This window comes from Octopus bimaculoides, chromosome 28 (genome assembly GCF_046866305.1).
Source record: "Octopus bimaculoides isolate indiv1 chromosome 28, ASM4686630v1, whole genome shotgun sequence".
Lineage (NCBI taxonomy): Eukaryota > Metazoa > Mollusca > Cephalopoda > Octopoda > Octopodidae > Octopus > Octopus bimaculoides.
Window position 1 is genome coordinate 3,730,048 of NC_142955.1, and position 22,676 is coordinate 3,752,723.

Here is a 22,676-nt window from a genome sequence, read left to right on the forward strand (position 1 = left end):
AGAAATATTGTTCTTCAGGAACTTTTGCAATTAATATAAATAATAACATTTATCACAAATATTTGGAGCTTTTGAACGGAACATGTTGAATATGTTGTAAATGCCCAGCTTTTTACATCAACTAAACCTTTAGGAAATATATTTAACGTTTTTAGAAACAAACTTTGGAAGCATCGAATATGATTGGTATTTTACAGACAAGAAAGTAAATTTCAAAAGCAGTAAAGCTGTGAAAACAGGAGAAAGTTTGGCTATTTACCCTTATAAGATGGAAAAAATTTTGCAGCAGGAGGCTATGGGAGTTGAACCTATACAACTCAGATACTGGCTGGGTACCCATGTGCAAACATACCTTATTAATTTGGTGAATTTCAATACAAACATATCTACAACATTTATGAAAAATTAAGAAGTATTTATTATAGAAAATAACAATATGTAGAATAACAAGTGAATAATTGACAACAAAATATTGAAAATATTAAAAGTAATCAATCCTTTATAGTATTTGGGGAGTGAAAAAAATTATTTAGTTTTTGTTTTGTTATTTTGACATTTTACATTTAAATCCTCATACACAAATTAGCATCTATAATCATGTGCATATTTCAATGTGAAGGCGCATGGCTCAGTGGTTAGAGCGTCGAACTTACGATTGTGAGGTTGTGAGTTTGAATCTCGGACTGGGCTGCATGTTGTGTTCTTGAGCAAGACACTTTATTTCACATTGCTCCAGTTCACTCAGCTGTAGAAATGAGTTGCAATGTCACTGGTGCCAAGCTGTATCGGCCTTTGCCTTTCCCTTGGATAACACTGGTGGCATGGTGAGGGGAGACCAGTAAACATGGGTGACTACTGGTCTCCTTGCTCAGACTTGTGCCTGGGAGGGTAATTTTCTAGGTACAATCCCATGGTCAGTCATGACAGAAGGGGGGGTCTCACATATTTCAATAATGCCTGTCGTTATTGACAGTTTCAGTATGCTAGTAATTCCATAAGCCCACAACAGTGAGTCCACCCAAAGACATGTCAGTAGAAACGACAGACAGAAACTGAAGGAAGCCCATCACGTGTGTGTCTATTTGACTTGAAATACACAAGAAGTGGCCTCCATTTCCATTCTTGCATGAAAATATTACCAATCAGGGGCAAATCATCATCATTTAGCATCCTTTATCCATGCTGGCATGGGTTGGACGGTTTGACCAGGGTTCGTTAGCTGGGAGTCAGCACCAGACTCCACTCTCATTTGGCATGGTTTCTCTGGCTGGATGCCCTTCCTCACACCAACCCCTCTGAGATTGTAATTAGTAGAAAACACTGGCATGTGGCCACAGCGACTGACTAAACAAATTGTGTCTGATCCAGTCAAGTGTGAAAATGTGGAAGTAAAAATACTGATGAACGTTTCATATTTGTATTTTCCTCATCGCGATTCATGAAATTCTGTCTCACTCTAAAACAGTGAACAGAAGTTTCATCAGATGCTATTTATGCATTACAATAAGAGAGAATGATTTTTAACATATTTCACCATTTCATGTTGGCATTAGGAAAGGCATTCAGGCATAGAAACCAGGCCAAAACAGGCAACAAAAGAATTCCCACTGGAATGGATTCTCCACAGTGTGATTTCATTTATGAACTACAAACACAACGTTAAGAAATGCTTTCCCACATATTTCACAATTATTCTTCTTTTCAGAGTGTATCTTTTTGTGGTGTGCACAAGGAGATTGAGCAGAGAATGATTTTCCACATGTTTCACAGTGAAAGGGTTTTTTTCTCTTGTATGTATTCTCTCATGTTTCTTTAAATAGCTATTAGAGGTAAAATATTTCCCACATATCTCAGTTGAAGGGTTTTTCCCCAGTGTGTACAGATATGTGTGCTGTTAATATATAACTGCAACGAATAGATTTCCTACAGATTCAACGCTAGAAGGGTTTTTATCCTGTGTGTATTCTTTTATGTCGCTTCATGCTACTATTACAGTTAAAACATTTCCCACATATTTCACAATGGAAACGTTTTTCCCCAGTGTGTACACTTTTGTGTGTTTTTAATGTACTACTAGAACCAAATGATTTCCCACATATATGACAGTGGAAGGGTCTTTCTCCTGTATGTGTTCTTTTATGTCCCTTTAAATGACTACTCCGGGAAAAACATTTCCCACATATTTCACAGTGGAAATGTTTTTCTCCTGTATGTATTCCTTTATGTTCCTTTAAAATACCATTAGAGGTAAAACATTTCCCACATATTTCACAGTGGAAGGGTTTTTCTCCCGTATGTTTTCTTTTATGTATCTTCAAAATACCATTAGTGGTAAAACATTTCCCACATATTTCACAAGGGAAACGTTTTTCCCTGGTGTGTACAAGTCTGTGGCTTGTTAATGTACCACTACAACTAAATGTTTTCCCACATGTTTCACAGTGGAAGGGTTTTTCTCCTGTGTGTGTTCTTTTATGTCCCTTTAAATGACTACTCCGGGAAAAACATTTCCCACATATTTCACAGTGGAAACGTTTTTTCTCCTGTGTGTATTCTTTTATGTCTCTTTAAAATACCTTTAGAGGTAAAACATTTCCCACAAATGTCACAGTGGAAGGGTTTTTCTCCTGTATGAATTCTTTTATGTCCCTTTAAAATACCTTTAGAGGTAAAACATTTCCCACAAATGTCACAGTGGAAAGGTTTTTCTCCTGTATGTATTCTTTTATGTCCCTTTAAAATACCATTAGAGGTAAAACATTTCCCACAAATGTCACAGTGGAAGGGTTTTTCTCCTGTATGAATTCTTTCATGTTTCTTTAACTGACTATTCCAGATAAAACATTTCCCACATATTTCACAATGATAACGTCCTTCCCCAGTGTGCAGAATTTTGTGTTTTGTTAATGTACTACTAGAACCAAATGATTCCCCACATATTTCACAGCTGAAGGGTTTTTCTCCTGTATGTGTTCTTTTATGTTCCTTTAAATGACTATTAGTGGTAAAACATTTCCCACATATTTCACAGTGGAAGGGTTTTTCTCCTGTATGTATTCTTTTATGTACCTTTAAAATAGTAATAGTGGCAAAACATTTTCTACATATTTCACAATGGAAACGTTTTTCCCCAGTGTGCACAAGTTTGTGTTTTCTTAATGAACTACTACAACCAAATGATTTCCCACATATTTCACAGTGGAAGGGGTTTTCTCCTGTATGTATTCTTATATGTGTCTGTAAAGCACTACTAGCTGTAAAACATTTCCCACATATTTCACAGTGGAAGGGTTTTTCTCCTGTATGTATTCGTTTATGCATCTGTAAAAGATAATTAGCAGTAAAACATTTCCCACATGTTTCACAGTGGAAGGGTTTTTCTCCTGTATGTATTCTTTTATGTCGCTTTAAATTAGCATTAGAGGTAAAACGTTTCCCACATATTTCACAGTGGAACCGTTTTTCTCCTGTATGTATTCTTTTGTGTCTCTTTAAATGACCATTATCGATAAAACATTTCCCACATATTTCACAGTGGAAGGGTTTTTCCCCTGTGTGTAATCTTTTATGTGTCTGTAAATGACCATTAGTGGTAAAACATTTGCAACATATTTCACAACGGAACCGTTTTTCCTTCCCGTGTATTTCTTCGTGCGACAAGACTTCATCTTCTGAAGAGAATGTCTTCCTATAAATCTCACAGTGATATTCAGGAACACTTTTGTCTTCAGCTTTCTCATCTCTGTCTGTCATTCTAACTGCATCTCCATTCTTAAAAACAGTCGTCTTACAAGTGTCCGAGTGATTAACGTTCTCCATAGAAATTCTTGAGGAATTCTTAAAAAGTTCCTTGTCTTTGATATCAAAGACCTCTGTTTATATGTATGGGGCAAATGTAATGAAGTTATATTTTCTACTCACCAGTAGAATGTTTGATATAAAGTCCAAATGAAAAGTGTAGAAGTGTGAGAAAATTTCATTGATTGATTTGTGGTCGATTAAAAGCCATTTCTTGTCCTGTAAAATCCGGAACAAACATTTAGCGATGTGAGGTTGTGATCAAACGAAATATTTAATCCTGAAGGTCATGGAACACTGACCCTTAAACATGTATGTTGCCCTGTCTTATCCATTAACATTTACCTTCACACGAGATAATTACTACGAATCATTATAATTAGATCAGCTCAACATTTGCAATAGACGGTGTCGGTGATGTTCTTTCCCCTTTTGTAAACGATACCGGTGACATATATTAAAAATCCCCAGCATAATGTAACAAACGTTCAGATATGTTTATTTAAAAACAGTCGTCTTACAAGTGTCCAAGTGATTAACATTTTCCATTTAAATTGAGGAATTCTTAAAAAGTGGACAAATTTTCAGAAGCATATTTGTAGAAAGTTTTATTTAAAAATATCCATTTTCCATAAAGTTACGAACAAACACATTCGGTGGGGCGCTGTTTTGTAGGTATGCCCTGAGTGTATAAAAAGCATAGTATCAAATACACAATACGCGAACTGCTAGAAATATGAGACTACACCACCGACTCGTCCATCCTCATTAGTTTCTCGGAAAATAAATAAACTTATCGGAATTAATTGAAATGATGCGGAAGATCTGAACTATTATGAATTTCATTTACTGTTTTCAGTGGGGCAACCTACAAGCAAGCTTTGCTTTTTTAAGGACAGAGATATTAACGTGTGTGTGACAGAGAGAGAGAGAAACTGTAATAAGCTTTATTACTACATATTACGACAAGTATTACTTAAATAGGACTTAGTTATTTTAATGGACACAAGACTGTTGATTTATTCCGCAAGTGGAGAGTGAAGTTTCGGAAAATTCAGACGATTCTGCTTCAATGGGATCGACAGAAGGTTTTCTCGTTTCACCACAGTTGTGTCCTCCTCCTCCGTCGCCGCATAACTTCCAGAAAAATCGATACATTTTCACGAAATTTTCAACAAATCTCCCTTAGATGCTGTACATTCAGAGTATATGAGGATTTATGGGAAAGAATTATTCTGACGGGGCTCGGAGAGCAGTTTCACAAAATTCACACCACCCCATTTTTTCCCTGATAACGTTCAAGAATTTTTTTTAAATGAAAGTTTATAGAATTATCATTCAGACTGCATGCATTACGGTTGTAAAAAAATATGTGGATGAAATGTTCTCCGAATAGGCGGGGACAGGGGTTTAGAAAATACGGAGTTTCAAATAAAGAAGACCATATAAGTTTATTTTTTTCACCATCCCCACCATGCCCCTCACGACGGTCTTTTCGCAATTTCTTTCTCTTTTTTTTCTTTTCTTTTTTGGTACCTAAAAACTATGGAAAGAGTCGTTTCGGTACTAAAACAAAAATTTCAAATATTTTCAGCGGTAGAACTTTGATTTAAGGATGATTTGGCTGTTATTTCTAGCACATCACAAGACCACCCTCCTCTTTATTTCTAACTTTCGCATGTATAAAAATCATTTAAATATTTATGATTTGTTTTTTCAAGCCCACATCGTTTCTGCTTATAGTTTTGTAGTAAAACTTCCCTCTCGGGCATTCATTTGCAAATGAAAACGAAGCAGCTAACAACTAGCTTTTGGCCGCTTGGACCCCTTGTGTCCGCCACCCTGACTGGTTCTTATTTGCCCGACATTTATCACCAGTTCAGTTTCGCGCCAGGGTGCATACCGTCCAATTGTGGCCTTCAGATAAGGTCACGTGAGAGAGAGTATTTTCTGCGTTTCCGGTGAGCCCTATTTCATCTATAAATAAGCCTGCTCCAACTACGCCAGTGGGTCGCGACCACAGACCTTTCCAGATCTGGTCGTAGACCACACACAGAACACAGCTCCAACCAATTTCCAGCGACGATGCCAACACCACCGATCTACTGTCTACTACAGTTCCGTCGCCAGCACCACCACCAGAGTACACACCAACAACGACAGCGGTTTCATCTCTGCACTGTTCGAGTGGATTGTTTCCACCACGGAGATAACAGTCAGAACAACCATGCGAGAACCTTCTGTACCAAGTAACCGGTTTACAGCATCGACGCTCAACTTCACACACAGCATGTGACGCCACAGCGCTGCCTAGAATATTCTCTTGTGTAACTCTTGAACGAACTGGTATTTCTCTATCTATGTGTTCCGACGCTTATTTGTCACTGTTACAGACACTTATTCTATGCTCTGTGTTTCTCAGTTACACATACACACATATTGTACTTCAGATAAGGTCACGCCAGTTTGTCGCGACATATGTGTGTATACAATAATGTGTATGTGTGACTGAGAAACACATCCAGACCCGGCGCCTTGTCCCCCGGGGCTCTCGGACAGTACCTCTCTGATCTTGGCTGTGATTGGTCCTTCGCAGCACTCAGCTTCACGAGTCGAAAGACGCGGGCCGCCGTCCAGAAAATGCTGTAAGGCATCCCCATGGTCCAAGGTCCCGTCCCTCCCGAACAACGTGGCAAAGTGCTTGTGAAAGGCCTTACATATCTCCTCTTGTTCGGATTCATCTGTCAAAGACCGATCGTAGCTTCGATGCCACGACGGGTTTCTTCCGAGCCCATCCAGCAACATTAATACCTTCACGGCCCATTGCACGTGTTCTAGCCCGGACTCTGCATCCTTCGTGTTTGGCATTGAGGTGACGGTCCAGTGCCGATCTCGCCGCCAGCACTTGTGACGCAGAGCCCGATCTCAGTGCCTCGCCTAATGACTAAGTCCCTTTCTATTCTAGTCTGTTCTAGACTTAACTGTTTGCTAAATCTAATTGACTCAATTCGAAGGGCTCTTTTGAGGGCATTCCACCACCGGTTGTTGATAACAGCGCCGGTAAGTGCCCTCTTCACTAACTCCCTAATCTGGCTACGGTAGGCCTCGCAATCCAATAATGTCTTGTTCAGCTTCCAGTTGCCAAATCCCTGTCTATGTACCTTATCTATATTCACCCTACACGTCACTAAATTGTGATCTGTGTAGGGTACGTAGGTAAACTGTGGACAACTAAAGCTATACCTGTCTCTAGTACTTATGAATATCCTGTCTATATACGACCTTCCCATTCCGTCGTTTCTTGCCCAGGTCCACACAGGAACGTTCGGGATGTCAAGTCTATATCGATCTGCCAGCCTGAAACGCTTCAGCAGATAGGTGAGGCATGAGTTTCTCTTTCTATCTTTAGAGCCCACGCTATCCTGGCACGCATCCAGTTTAGCGTTAAAGTCAACTAGTACAACTACTGTTTTCGATGTCACCAGGAAATTCTCCAGGCGATGAAAGAAACCGACCCGTTTGCCTGCAATGCCAGGCGCGTAGATGCCAACCAGCCTGAAGGCCTTGCCACTGTATGTCAGATCCAGATCGACCAACTCACCTTCTGGGTCCACGAAGATTGTACGTGTCTGCATGACTAAGCTTTTACGGATCAAGAAGACAGCCACGCCTCTGCTCCTTCCCTCCCGGCTAGGAGAAATTATTTTCTCGTAGTCATTTAGGAGTGCAGAGAAGGCTTGCAGCTTGTCCAGTCTAGTCTCTGTAACAACCATCACATCTATGCTATGTGACCTGAGGTCGTCGAGGAGGCACGCCTGCTTTCACTTCGAGCTCAGGCCACGCACATTTAAACACGCTATGTTCAACACGGCCATTTGCAACATAAAGGAAAAACGGGAACCTACTTACCCTCTCATTGTCTTTCCAGGGGAATGGCTCTCAAGACATTTGAGACCACTTCCCTATTTCCTTCTGTTCCTCCTATGAAGGGTACCTCCAAGGAGGGTTCAACCAACGGGTCGAATACTTTTTTTAAATTGTCTAGTAAGCTTATGCCCTTGGAATGCAATTTTCTCAGATCAAAAGACAGAGTTCTTGCTATATTTGCTATGACAGTAGGACTCTGATAATAATCATTTTTATAAACCAATGAGTCATTATGTGGTCTAATGACCCCATCTAGATAAATGTTTTTTCTACGGTACGAGACCGTCACTCGATCAACTGGTTTCGGTAATGTTATAGGGATGTCTAAAAAGGACATCTTTTTCCCTTTTTCTTCCCTGGTTTGGCCACTTTGGTCTTTGGGGTTTCCTGTTTGTTCGGGGACTCCATCTTCCTCAAACAAACCTGGTACCCGTCTGTTGGTAGTTGCTCTTCCTCTTCACTGTCAGCGATGATCTCATATGATGCGGTCACTCTCTTGGTTGGATGAACTCCTGGTAACGGCCTCCATGACCGGGAGTTCACCCTCTTTGGTTGATGTCTTTTTGGTTGTAGCTAAGGGTGCATCTTTATTTGGTCCTATAAGTGTTGTAACTTTTTTTTTGGTTCACTCTGGTTTTTTGATGATCCCTCCTGGGGATCATCTTCCTTGGAGGTGGGGTTAGAGGTGGACTGTTCTGTTTTTTTTGTTTTTTTTCGGGACACTTTTCTCTTAAGTGTCCCTTCTTCCCACACTTGAAACAGCGGGGCCTCCTTCCTTCGACATGAATGGGGATACTTATATCGTCTATTATTATCGTTTCTGGCAGCTCCTCTAAGTCATTCGTTGTGGCTTGCGCCAGGATCTCGAGGGTCTGGCCCCCGCCAGTTCTGTAGGCCATCTTTTGTTGTCTCTGTAATTTTTAATTTTTCCTCCCTCTTGTATAGCAGGGTGGCCACGATCCAGCCCACCTCCACCTCCGGGGGGATGTTTTTAATAGTGGCAGTAATAAAATTTTGCCACATTGCAAGGTTCTTGTCGACAGCTCTCTTGCACGCTCTGTCGATTCGAACCTTGCTTCAATCTCTCATTAGATATTTTTATGTGGTTCATTATTGCGCCAAGACATTTCTCTATGCATCTCTCTTCCAAGTGTTCAAATCTCTTGGTCTCCGTGTTGTAAGTTTTATAGATCATAGTTTTCTCTTTGATTTTATTTTGGAGTTCACTTGGAGGTGTTATTCTCGATTCACCGTCCTTTTCTAATATCATTCCGAAGAATGCCTGGATTTCCTCCACTTTCAATTTTGTTTGTTCTCGGCCACCGGCGGCCGCAGCAAAATTCCTATTTGTGTTTTCTTCCGTGGAAGACATTTTTTCAACAAAACAATTCCGTGGAAACACAGATCAACAGAGTTCATACAGTTTTCCTTCCCCCGAAGGGGGAGTGTAACTGTTCACAAAAAGGTAATGTAACAAACGTTACATTACGTTGGGGATTTTTAATATATGTCACCGGTATCGTTTACAAAGGGGGAAAGAATATCACCGATGCCGCCTATTACAAATGTTGAGCTGATCTAATTATAATGATTCGTAGTAATTATCTCGTGTCGAGGTGAATGTTAACGGATAAGACAGGGCAACATACATGTTTAAGGGTCAGTGTTCCATGACCTTCAGGATTAAATATTTCGTTTGATCACAACCTCACATCGCTAAATGTTTGTTCTGGATTTTACAGGACGAGAAATGACTTTTAATCGACCACAAATCAATCAATGATCTTTTCTCATACTTCTTCACTTTTCTTTTGGACTTTATATCAAACATTCTACTGGTGAGTAGATAATATAACTTCATTACATTTGCTCCATACATATAAACAGAGGTCTTTGATATCAGAGACAAGAAACTTTTTAAGAATTCCTCAAGAATTTCTATGGAGAACGTTAATCACTCGGACACTTGTAAGACGACTGTTTTTAAGAATGGAGATGCAGTTAGAATAACAGACAGAGATGAGAAAGCTGAAGACAAAAGTGTTCCTGAATATCGCTGTGAGATTTATAGGAAGACATTCTCTTCAGAAGATGAAGTCTTGTCGCAGAAAGAAATACACGAGAAGGAAAAACGGTTCCGTTGTGAAATATGTGGGAAATGTCTTAACTCTAATGGTCATTTACAGACACATAAAAGAATACATACAGGAGAAAAACCCTTCCATTGTGAAATATGTGGGAAATGTTTTACCTCTAATAGTCATTTAAAGCGACATAAGAAAACACATACAGGAGAAAAACCCTTCCACTGTGATATATGTGGTAATTGTTTTACCCAGAATAGTGCTTTAAAGCGACATAAAAGAATACATACAGGAGAAAAACCCTTCAACTGTGAAATATGTGGAGAATCATTTGGTTGTGGTAGTACATTAAGAAATCACGAAGTTGTACACACTGGAGAAAAACGTTTCCATTGTGAAATATGTGGGAAATATTTTACCACTAATGGTTATTTAAAGATACATGAAAGAATACATACGGGAGAAAAACCCTTCCACTGTGAAATATGTGGGAAATATTTTACCCATAATAGTGTTTTAAAGAGACATAAAAGAAGACATACAGGAGAAAAACCCTTCCACTGTGAAATATGTGGTAAATGTTTTACCTGTAATAGTGCGTTAAAGACACATGAAAGAAGACATACGGGAGAAAAACCCTTCCACTGTGAAACATGTGGTAAATGTTTTACCTGTAATAGTCATTTAGAGACACATAAAAGAATACATACAGGAGAAAAACTCTTACACTGTGAAATATGTGGGAAATGTTTTACCTGTAATAGTCATTTAGAGACACATAAAAGAATACATACAGGAGAAAAACCCTTCCATTGTGAAATATGTTTGAAACGTTTTACCTCTAATAATCATTTAAAGCAACATAAGACAATACATACAGGAGAAAAACCCTTCAACTGTGAAATATGTGGGACATGTTTTACCTTTAATGCTAATTTAAAGCGACATAAAAGAATACATACAGGAGAAAAACCCTTCAACTGTGAAATATGTGGGGAATCATTTGTTTGTAGTAGTATGTTAAGAAAACACGAAGTTGTACACACTGGGGAAAAACGTTTCCATTGTGAAATATGTGGGAATTGTTTTACCTCTTATTATTATTTAAAGCAACATGAAAGTATACATACAGGAGAAAAACCCTTTCACTGTGAAATATGTGGGAAAGGTTTTATCTCTTATTATTATTTAAAGCAACATGAAAGTATACATAAAGGAGAAAAACCCTTTCACTGTGAAATATGTCGGAAAGGTTTCATCTCTAATTATTATTTAAAGCAACATAAAATAATACATACAGGAGAAAACCCCTTCCACTGTGAAATATGTGGGAAAACATTTAGTTGTAGTGGTACATTAACAAGACACAAAACTGTACACACTGGGGAAAGACGTTTCAATTGTGAAATATGTGGAAAATGTTTTATCACTAATGCTCATTTGAAGCAGCATAAAAGAGTACATACAGGAGAAAAACCCTTCCACTGTGAAACATGTGGGAAAACATTTAGTTGTAGTGGTACATTAACAAGCCACAGACTTGTACACACCAGGGAAAAACGTTTCCCTTGTGAAATATGTGGGAAATGTTTTACCACTAATGGTATTTTGAAGATACATAAAAGAAAACATACAGGAGAAAAACCCTTCCACTGTGACATTTGTGGGAAATGTTTTACCTCTAATGGTATTTTAAAGGAACATAAAGGAATACATACAGGAGAAAAACCCTTCCACTGTGAAATATGTGGGAAATGTTTTTCCCGGAGTAGTCATTTAAAGGGACATAAAAGAACACATACAGGAGAAAGACCCTTCCACTGTGATATATGTGGGAAATCATTTGGTTCTAGTAGTACATTAAAAACACACAAAAGTGTACACACTGGGGAAAAACGTTTCCATTGTGAAATATGTGGGAAATGTTTTAACTGTAATAGTAGCATGAAGCGACATAAAAGAATACACACAGGATAAAAACCCTTCTAGTGTTGAATCTGTAGGAAATCTATTCGTTGCAGTTATATATTAACAGCACACATATCTGTACACACTGGGGAAAAACCCTTCAACTGAGATATGTGGGAAATATTTTACCTCTAATAGTTATTTAAAGAAACATGAGAGAATACATACAAGAGAAAAAAACCCTTTCACTGTGAAACATGTGGAAAATCATTCTCTGCTCAATCTCCTTGTGCACACCACAAAAAGATACACTCTGAAAAGAAGAATAATTGTGAAATATGTGGGAAAGCATTTCTTAACGTTGTGTTTGTAGTTCATAAATGAAATCACACTGTGGAGAATCCATTCCAGTGGGAATTCTTTTGTTGTCTGTTTTGGCCTGGTTTCTATGCCTGAATGCCTTTCCTAATGCCAACATGAAATGGTGAAATATGTTAAAAATCATTCTCTCTTATTGTAATGCATAAATAGCATCTGATGAAACTTCTGTTCACTGTTTTAGAGTGAGACAGAATTTCATGAATCGCGATGAGGAAAATACAAATATGAAACGTTCATCAGTATTTTTACTTCCACATTTTCACACTTGACTGGATCAGACACAATTTGTTTAGTCAGTCGCTGTGGCCACATGCCAGTGTTTTCTACTAATTACAATCTCAGAGGGGTTGGTGTGAGGAAGGGCATCCAGCCAGAGAAACCATGCCAAATGAGAGTGGAGTCTGGTGCTGACTCCCAGCTTACGAACCCTGGTCAAACCGTCCAACCCATGCCAGCATGGATAAAGGATACTAAATGATGATGATTTGCCCCTGATTGGTAATATTTTCATGCAAGAATGGAAATGGAGGCCACTTCTTGTGTATTTCAAGTCAAACAGACACACACGTGATGGGCTTCCTTCAGTTTCTGTCTGTCGTTTCTACTGACATGTCTTTGGGTGGACTCACTGTTGTGGGCTTATGGAATTACTAGCATACTGAAACTGTCAATAACGACAGGCATTATTGAAATATGTGAGACCCCCCCCTTCTGTCATGACTGACCATGGGATTGTACCTAGAAAATTACCCTCCCAGGCACAAGTCTGAGCAAGGAGACCAGTAGTCACCCATGTTTACTGGTCTCCCCTCTCCACACCACCAGTGTTATCCAAGGGAAAGGCAAAGGCCGATACAGCTTGGCACCAGTGACACTGCAACTCATTTCTACAGCTGAGTGAACTGCAGCAATGTGAAATAAAGTGTCTTGCTCAAGAACACAACATGCAGCCCAGTCCGAGATTCAAACTCACAACCTCACAATCGTAAGTTCGACGCTCTAACCACTGAGCCATGCGCCTTCACATTGAAATATGCACATGATTATAGATGCTAATTTGTGTATGAGGATTTAAATGTAAAATGTCAAAATAACAAAACAAAAACTAAATAATTTTTTTCACTCCCCAAATACTATAAAGGATTGATTACTTTTAATATGTTCCATATTTTGTAGTCAATGATTCACTCGTTATTCTACATTTTTTTATTTTCTACAATAAATGCTTTTCAAAATTTCATAAATGTTGTACATGTTTTTGTATTGAAATTCACCAAAATATACATATGTTTGCATATGGGTACATGATCATAGAGTACCCAACCAGTATCTGAGTGGTACAGGTTCAACTCCCATTGCCTCCTGCTGCCAAATTTTTTCCATCTTATAAGGGTAAATAGCCAAACTTTCTCCTGTTTTCACAGCTTTACTGTATTTGAAATTTACTTTCTTGTCTGTAAAATACCAATCATATTCGATGCTTCCAAAGTTTGTTTCTAAAAAGGTTACATATATATTCTAAAGGTTCTCAAGGAACAGCAGGTTTAGTTGATATAAAAGCTGGGCATTTACAACATATTCAACATGTTCCATTCAAAAGCTCCAAATATTTGTGATAAATGTTATTATTTATATTAATTGCAATAGTTCCTGAAGAACAATATTTATTGCAAGACATGAAGAAACACATTTGAGGCTGTAATTTCAGATTATTTCTGTTTTATTTAATTACGTGCAACATCCATATTGAGAGGAAATATCTAAAGTTAAGTGTTTGGAACATCAGACAGCAAGTCACTGGATTGGGTCAGTTATTTGGTGGATTCTATTATTTTCTTGTGTATTTTTATCACTGTTTTAAAAGAAATTAGTCCATCAAGCTCAGGCTACAATAAAGATGAAGAAATCTCTTTTAAATATTGCAATGCACAGCAAATCAGCAGAAGACATTATTTAAGCCTTTATGAGACGAAGAAGACAGCAGAATAAACTTTGAAATAGAAAACATAAAGAGAAACACTTGAGCTGATGTCAAAGGATTTAGAAGATAGATCTTATAAAATGGAAAGAATACAAACGCTTAAGTGTTACAAACGAGATATGTTAACGTGGGTTTTGAGGGCTATGTTATGCCCGCATATACCATGGTAGCACTCCCATGTGTTCCAGGTCACGGCTAACCACACGGATTAGTATTAAATATCTATAACTACAAGGAGTTGTCAATTATGCTGTTGTTCTGTGTTTGCTTTGCTGGATGGTAATATTTTCTGGAGTGTATATTAGCAGTACTAGGTGTTGGTCATGGTAACCATAGAAATATGCTGTATAACTATGATGACCATTCCTTAACACCTATATGTCTTTCACGTTCCTGTGCTGCCAGCTGACTAACTCAAACAACATTTATTTCCCCTTACTACGATGCCCACCAAACACTTCCATTTCGGGGCCATGTCAATATAATCTAAGTGAATAACTCACTTTTTCAACCCAGTCAATGATGTGTGTTTCTGCAAGTAATTATATATACATGCTCCTATATATATATATATATAAGCAATGTTAATTTTCTAAATGAAGTATTAACAGTAACTGCACGATAAAGTGTAGTATATTGCCACTTAAGTGTGGCTGACCCCTAGGGGTGGATGTTACTGTTGCTTTTAGCCCCAGGAGGACATCTCCTCCAGCTGGCTTATCGACACACTACTGTGTCCTGTTTGCCAAGGGAAGTCATCCCTCCCATCATGATCTGTAGCACGAACGGACCCGGGTTTCAGGGTTATTTCCCTTCGTCGGCGTTCGATAGCCACTGATCCTTGATGAGAGAGATAACTTCCTGGCAATCTTATATATACTTTTCCAGTGAAATTCTTCACTGATATCGAAAAGGTGAAAACAAGCAATGTTAATTTTCTAAATGAAGTATTAACAGTAACTGCACGATAAAGTGTAGTATATTGCCACTTAAGTGTGGCTGACCCCTAGGGGTTACTGTTGCTTTTAGCCCCTTGGCAAACAGGACACAGTAGTGTGTCGATAAGCCAGCTGAAGGAGATGTCCTCCTGAGGCTAAAAGCAAGTTACTGTTAATACTTCACTCACTCTGCAAACAAACACAACAGACAGCAGTGTAGATATTGTATCTAGATGTGGGACGAAACAAACCCACAAACAGAGAATATGCCAGTACTGTGGTACAGAGCATGAGTTCAATGACCTGAGGAAATGTCCTGCATTCGGTACACACTGCAAAGCATGTGGAAAACCCAACCACTGGGGGAAAATGTGCAGACGAGCAAAATCTCAAAAATATAAGCCCCAATTTTCAAAATGGAGTGGAAAAAGAAAACAAAGGGATGTACATGCCCAACATCTCAAAGAAAACACTTCACAGGAGGAATTCTTGGCAGTCGGCATAATAAATATATATGAAATGGGAAATAACAACCAAAAGAAAAATGAGGCATACACAACTATAGAAATTCAGAAGAAGTCAGGCAGGAAACGAACATACATTGACCTGAAGCTGAAGATTGACACTGGAGCCCAGAGTAATATCTTACCTGTCAACCTCTACAAAAAGATGTTCCTAGAACACTTGATACATGAGCAGAAAGTCAAAGAAGGAATCCTCACACCGAGTGATGTAATCCTCACTGCATACGGAGGTACCAGGATTCCACAACTGGGCAAAGCAACCATTACAGGGACACACAGAGGAAAAATAATCAAGTGTTCTTTTTATGTCACAAAAACAGAAGGACCTGCAGTTCTTGGACTCGATACCCGTCAAAAACTTAATAGTGTGTCAATCAACGGTGAAGTGAAGGCAGCTCCAAGCAGGATTGACAGAAATATGCCTATCAAAAACCTCACAAAATCACCAGCCAGACTATCCTCACATGATAAACAGGAGATGGAAGGACTAAGTGTAAAGGTCCACCACATTGTAAATGTGACAAACACAAAGCTGGAACAAATCAAACAAGAGACCAGCAAAGATGAAGAACTCCAGCTCCTTACTCAGATGGTGATTCAGGGGTGGCTAGAGAAGAGACATCAGGTGCAGCCCCTCATTCGTGAATATTGGGCCATCCATGATGACATAGCAGTGGAGAATGGAATCCTGATGGCTGGATCCCAAATAATTATACCCAGATCAATGCAGAAAGAAATTCTTGAAAAGATCCACCAAGGGCATCTGGGAATGGAAAAATGCAAACTCTGAACCAAGTCAGCTGTGTACTGGGTAGGCATGTATAAAGACATAGAGAAGATGGTTTCTGCATGTCACATCTGTCAAAAGTACAGAAACACACAGCAAAAGGAGGAGATGATATACAGTGACATTCCAAGAAGGTCATGGCAAACTATTGGAGTAGATCTGTTCACAGAGAACCAAGAATGGTACTTGATAATGGTCTGCTACTACTCCAAATTCCCATTTGTGAGGAAAGTGAAAGACCCGAGAGCCAGAACAATAACTACAGTGGCTCGAGGACTTGTGGCAGAGCAAGGAATACCAGAGCAGATCATTTGTGACAATGGAACCCAGTTCATATCTCAGGAGTTCAAAAAGCTAGCTGATGAGTATGGGTTCAGCATTGTAACCTCATCTCCACACTACCCCAAAGGTCATGGATTCATTGAAAGACAGGTGCAAACAGTCAAAAGAACACTAGTCAAATGCCGTGAAACTAAGGAAGACCCACACCTGGCTCTTTTGTCCCTACGAGCAACACCACTGAGAGCTGACATGAAATCCCCAGCAGAAATGCTGAATGGCAGGAAATATAAAACCACCCTGCCAACTAAGATTCAACCTATTGACCAGGAAGAGACAAGGGCAAAGCTAGAAGCCACTCAGGAACACACACAGAAATATTACAACAAACATGCACAATATTTACCTGAGATACTTGGAGGACAACATGTGTATACTCAAGATCCTATAACGAAAACATGGATCCCAGCACAGGTTGTCAGTAGAGCTGAAACTCCAAGATCGTACATTATAGAAACTGGATCTGGTAGGCAGCTGAGACGTAACAGGGCCCACATCCGCCCAACACCAAAGCTATTGAGGATAGCACGCGCAACACCTGCAGCATCAGTGACAACACCAACAAGAACCACAACATGCACAGCCGATGACGGCACAAACAGAATCCGTGTTTCCACAGGATCATCACCCCAACGGGTACCAACCACCCATCAGCAGCCCAACAACACACCTCAGACACCAGTGCAGAGCACAAGATCCACCAGATGGAGATCGAACATTTTACCACCGATTCAATACCGTTAAGAGAGAAGGAAAATAAAACAACTACTTCTGCTAGATTAGGAAGCAGAAAACCATGTGTGTGGGCAGAATAATCCCACGGTTTCTGCTGCAGGATTGTCACCCTTGCGCTGACAATCCATTAATATAAGGGAGATTACTTCTATATTTCATTACCAAAATATCTTTCAGAAAAATGGGTATGTTGTCATGAAAGGTTACAGAAATACCTTTCAAATGGCATAGATTACGATAATACGGAAATTTCTGTGAAAAAAATTTCCGTTGGAGTACGGAGAGGTGTTTTCAAGAAACGGAGTTTCAAATGAGGAAGACCAAAAAAGTTGGAGTTTGTTCGTTTTGACAGTAATTTTTCCATTTGTTTTTCGCCACAGCCTTGGAAATGATAGGTGGGGGTGAGGAGCATCTTTTTACGAAAAAAATGTTTAGAAGATTTATGAATTCTTTTCACTCCGGGCTGATTATGGCCAACTTTTTTTTACGCCTAGAAACAATGGGAGGAGCCTTTTCTTTAATATATATAAAAATAAAGAATTGTAAATATTTTCAGAGGAAAATTGTGTGATCTAAGGGAGATTTGGCTGTTGTTTCTAGCACATCCCAATACCACCTTCCTCGTTTTTAAGGCACACTGTATTAATGTTTTTCAATATTTTCTCCCCATTAAGGCGGCGAGCTGCCAGAAACGTTAGCACGCCGGGCGAAATGCTTGGCGGTATTTCGTCTGGCTTTACGTTCTGAATTCAAATTGCGTCTACTTGGCCTTTCATCCTTTCGGGATCGATAAATTAAGTACCAGTTACTTACTGGGGTCGATCTAGATTATAAAGGAATATTTTTCTCACCATGAACACATTTTATGGAATGATGATGCGGAAGTAACACACGCGTGGTTCATTGGTGGAATATAAGCAACTACAAGCAAAAAACAACGTTCATTTTAAATTTTGACCCCAACCTCAATCTTGCGAGGTCCCGTGTGTGTGTGAGTGAGGAAAAATATTTTGTTTCAGAAAAGTATGCTATTAAAATGAAATAAGGGAGTAGAAAAACAGCCAACAATTGACCTTTATGTTGTTTGTCTTGTTTCCCATTTGTGTCTTTCGTTAGTTGAAAAAAAATAGTTCGTATTCCATGACTCGTACCTCGTATTTTTTGTTGTTTAGGTTTTGTGATGTCCTGTGCCCACATATGGATATATATATATATATATATATATATATATATATATCTGTGTGTGTGTGTGTGTGTGTATCATTTATATTATATATATACATTATTCATATTATATATATGCACAATTAATTATATCCATTAGATTCTTCATTTCTTTCGGAAAAAAACAATGAAAGAAATATGATGCACAATTAAGTAAACGTCATATACATGGGAGCAGCGCTATGTCCAAGGTGTTCGGAAATAGAGGGTAGCTCAGTTAGGAAGTCACATATAGACTGGGGACCACTTCCATTGTCTTCGGCGTAAAATTTTGAAGAAGAAAAAGTTGTTAGATTTTATATGGATGCTGTAGCCTTTCTTTCAACAGATGGACAGGCGCGCGAGCGCACACACGTTCATCTTTTTTTCTATAGATTAGTAAGGGATTATGAATCCAGATAAAATACTTTATAAGCTCTGTTGGTACATCAGGTGAGCAATATTGTTTAGATTAGTAAAGAATTGCACATATTCTTGTAGCAAGGTCTAAGTTTATACTTCATCTTCATTCTATATTGTAAATCCATGGCTATCTTTCAATTCTACTGGTTTTACACAGAATGAATAACAAGACAAGGTATAAACACCGATCATTACGTATTTTCACTTATTGCAGGAAATTTGACATACAGGTGTTTCCATTTGTCATAACAGATTCGTTGTTGATAGATTTACTCACTCAACCCATCGATCCATTGAGAAGATTTGAACAACCACAAGAAAATAAATGCTACTTTCGTGAGAGTCATTTCTGGTTATAACCAAGCAAAAAGAAAAAACAAAACTCAGCGAATGGTACAGGCATTGGAAGGGGTGCGAAGAGAGGCAATGGGAATGAGTATAAGGTGAGTGGAAGAGATATAAAGAGGGAAGGGAAAGAGAAACAATGATTTGGAAAAGAAGGAAGAGAGAAAGGGGCGGCATTCAATAGAAAAAGGGACAGAGGATGGCCGAGATTAAGGAAGGGACAGTCATATAAGCATTAGTACTTGAAAGTGGGTTATAACACAAAAATATTTGCGTTGTCTTCGGACCAAATACTATCCATTGTGTTGAAATTTGATGAAGGCCATTCACTCTCAACTTGATTTACCAACCGGAAAGAGGGTTAGGCATCTTGGAAAGGCAAGAGGACTGCTCGGAAAGACGAGCGGACAATGGGAAAGATTATCGACACCAGGAAAGACTAGCGGAAGCTGCGGACTTACGATCTTCGCCATTGTAATATGCCGTAACAGATACCAATGAGAATAACAGCCCCACGACTGACCGAGAGGGGGGGGGGGAGTCGAGAATTAATCAAACCCAATTATCGCGGAAATGAACTTGGACACAAGTACGGTTATTTATTCGTACAGCAAACGAACCCAAACCACAGTGGATCGATAAGTGCTACAGGAAAGACGTCTTCCCGGCAGGAAACTGCAGGTTGTGAAACTGGTGCATCAGATAGTACTCGGAGGAAACGGCGGGTTTTTGTTGCCTGCTGCTAATGAGAAAGGATAATATAAGGAGTTTGAAAACAAGGTATGTCGAGCTCTTTATAAAACGACAGTGGAGGAATTGTGAAAGTCAATAAGCTGAATTTACGATACAGGGAAGGAATTATTTGCAGTGAAAGAGAGAACATCCGATTAGCGAAAGGAAAGTGTGGACTAAGCAGGGGGATGATTAAAATGAAACAGTTGAGGAAGGAAAAGACCAGCCTAAGAAAGCGGTGGAAATGTGCTACAGAAGATGAAAGTAAAAGGACACGGGGCGGGGGGGGGGGGCAGTTTCTGAAGGGCCTGCACGGGTTTACTAAGAAGCTGTTCACTGAACCGAAGAGTAGCCCTTTATCGTGCACGAAAGAAGAATTGGACGCTCATATCAAAGAAACCTACAGCGATCCGCATTGTAACCAGCCACTGCCACCTCTGCATGGGCTAAAGTATCTCTTAGAACCCAACAAACTATACAAGGAAAACCTGCGATATCTCTCTTTACTTCGGATGTTTTACGAGTTATATTTTACCAATCAGTCGTGGTTTGGCTATATTCAAAGTAACAGTCATAAATATTTGTTTACAACTTCCATTATTTCTCTTCGTTCATCTTACACATTAACACCCGTTACAAATTGCTACCCGCCGACTCCAGCATACGTCATTACACTTACTGTTACATGTGTATCCTCAAAGTAATCTTGCAAGGGATATGTTTCAGCAGTGTATGAATTGTGTATAATTGTAAAAAAAAATTTGAGGAGCTGTCTTGAATGTTCCATCAAGAGACATGTGCGACGCGGGGCATAAATTATCCAGATTTTTCTGGGTTCCAAAAATCAGAATTCGTCTCTCAACGGGCCCAGATTCGTACAGCATAAAGTCTTGTCCATCTTGTGTTTTCGTATGCTCGTCCATGAAAACTAGTTCTTGGGCATTTGTGAGGCAATAGCTGTGTAATTGTTGATATTTGTAATAGAGACATTAGTCTCTCTCTATCACCTTTCAACAGCATAATAAAAATAAGTTTTATTTTTGATGATGCTTGGTTATATAAATCCTGTCATTCAGTTTAGCAGCCGCTGATTAAGTTGTAATTGGTATTGGAAGATTAAGAGCTTCCTTGATGCCTGCCAGAGGAGCAAATAGCTATCATAACGGTGAAGAGTTCTTCGTTGAGGAGCGAGGTGTTGTCACGTAGGTCTTTCGCTCAACTGTCTAAGAAAGTGAAACCCACCCTTTAAGTACTAGTTTTACTACGCATGTACACTCGAGGGGCTTCCGGTAGTGAAGTCCCTTGCGCATGCGCAGAATAGTACTTCCTCAATGGCGGCTATAATTTCGCGCCACTACAGCTGTAAGTTAGATGAACGGGATCTATTTTAAAACAGGGACGCCAGTTTTCATTTATGTTTTATGTAGTGTTTTTGGTACCGAAAGACTTTCAAACTTAGTATACTTATCTATTTCGTGTTATAGAACAGAAAAAAATTTTTGTATTCAAATTTATTTCATGTAAAAAATTGTCTTATTTCGATAATTTCTACTAATCACTGACGTCTATTCAGTTGAAAACAGTTAGCGCTGTAACGGTGTATATCGTATTAATCCCCTAACCCTAACCCTAACTAGACTGTTAACCGTAACCGTAACCCTAACTCTAGAATCCGAACTCTAAAATTGTTACACACATAGATACGCACAGCGTAATTTATTATATAAACAATATATGCGTATAAATTACGATTAAACCGGATGAAATATGTCACAGGGAATAACATTTTTATGACCGCCGAGCAGTAACTCTATGCAGCTGAATAGACGTCAGTGATTGGTTGAAATTACAGAAATACGACAACTTTAACATGGAATAACTTGCGAATTCCTTTTTTTTGTTAAGAAGACTAAGAGTAAAAGATGTTTTATATGACACATTCTACCAGTGTCCCAAGTTTCAAAGTGTTTCGTTAAGAAAATACTGGCGCCCCCGTTTTAAAATAGAACCGATGAACGTTGTAGCTGACGTCAAATGTTACGTTTCAAATGATGAATTGGTGGCAAATTTGCTCCCGTTTCCTCATCAATACGAGCACAGGACTCAGAAATTATCTGCTGAGCATTTTCTTCTCTATTAATAGCTCACACTTTTATCTCCTGGACGGTTTTTACCGCTTGGATTTTTGTTTTATTTGGCGCGTGCGTGTGGTCATGAAGACAACCTTCGATTTCTTTTCGTAGGATATGAACTCAGTTTAGCTTTGCAAGGTTTTTGCTTAATACGGATACATCCACCATACACTAGTCTTTCTTTTCCTCTAGCACTTCTGATAAATCCCATACTGCTTCAGCGATCCTAGTCTTCTCATCATTGGAAACAATTGTATTTGACATAAACGTTACATGAACAAAGGGAAATAATGCAGACTAAAAACATGCAACAGTTATTCCCCTTGATTGACACTTTATTTTCCTTTTTTTAACACCGAATTTTCTGGTCTATAAAACGCGTCGGTATTTAAGCCGCAGGGTGAAATTTGGGGTAAAAGTTTGGTTTTATCGTCACATA

At 39.0% G+C, this 22,676-nt stretch overlaps 3 protein-coding genes across 3 annotated transcripts; 2 read left to right on the plus strand and 1 right to left on the minus strand.

Annotated features, from left to right (window-relative positions):
- Positions 1–394: 394 nt before the first annotated feature.
- On the minus strand, positions 395–4,242 carry LOC149130481 (uncharacterized). Its single transcript, XM_089344141.1, has one exon. It carries the CDS (start codon positions 3,817–3,819, stop codon positions 2,521–2,523), a length of 1,299 nt encoding a protein of 432 aa, XP_089200267.1. The 5' UTR covers positions 3,820–4,242; the 3' UTR covers positions 395–2,520.
- Positions 4,243–5,283: 1,041 nt separating this feature from the next.
- Positions 5,284–13,342, plus strand: LOC149130482 (uncharacterized). Its single transcript, XM_089344140.1, has one exon. The coding sequence runs from the start codon at positions 9,666–9,668 to the stop codon at positions 11,784–11,786; it is 2,121 nt and encodes a 706-aa protein (XP_089200266.1). The 5' UTR covers positions 5,284–9,665; the 3' UTR covers positions 11,787–13,342.
- Positions 13,343–15,386: 2,044 nt separating this feature from the next.
- Positions 15,387–16,232, plus strand: LOC149130483 (uncharacterized; the record flags this gene model as incomplete). Its single annotated transcript, XM_089343770.1, has 1 exon — positions 15,387–16,232. A coding segment is annotated over exon 1 (846 nt), but the record flags the coding sequence as incomplete, so codon positions are not given.
- Positions 16,233–22,676: the final 6,444 nt, after the last annotated feature.

Bases quoted from the DNA above. Each gene is read 5' to 3' on its own strand.
- LOC149130481 (XM_089344141.1), bottom strand. From the start codon at position 3,819: ATGGAGAACGTTAATCACTCGGACACTTGTAAGACGACTGTTTTTAAG.
- LOC149130482 (XM_089344140.1), top strand. From the start codon at position 9,666: ATGGAGAACGTTAATCACTCGGACACTTGTAAGACGACTGTTTTTAAG.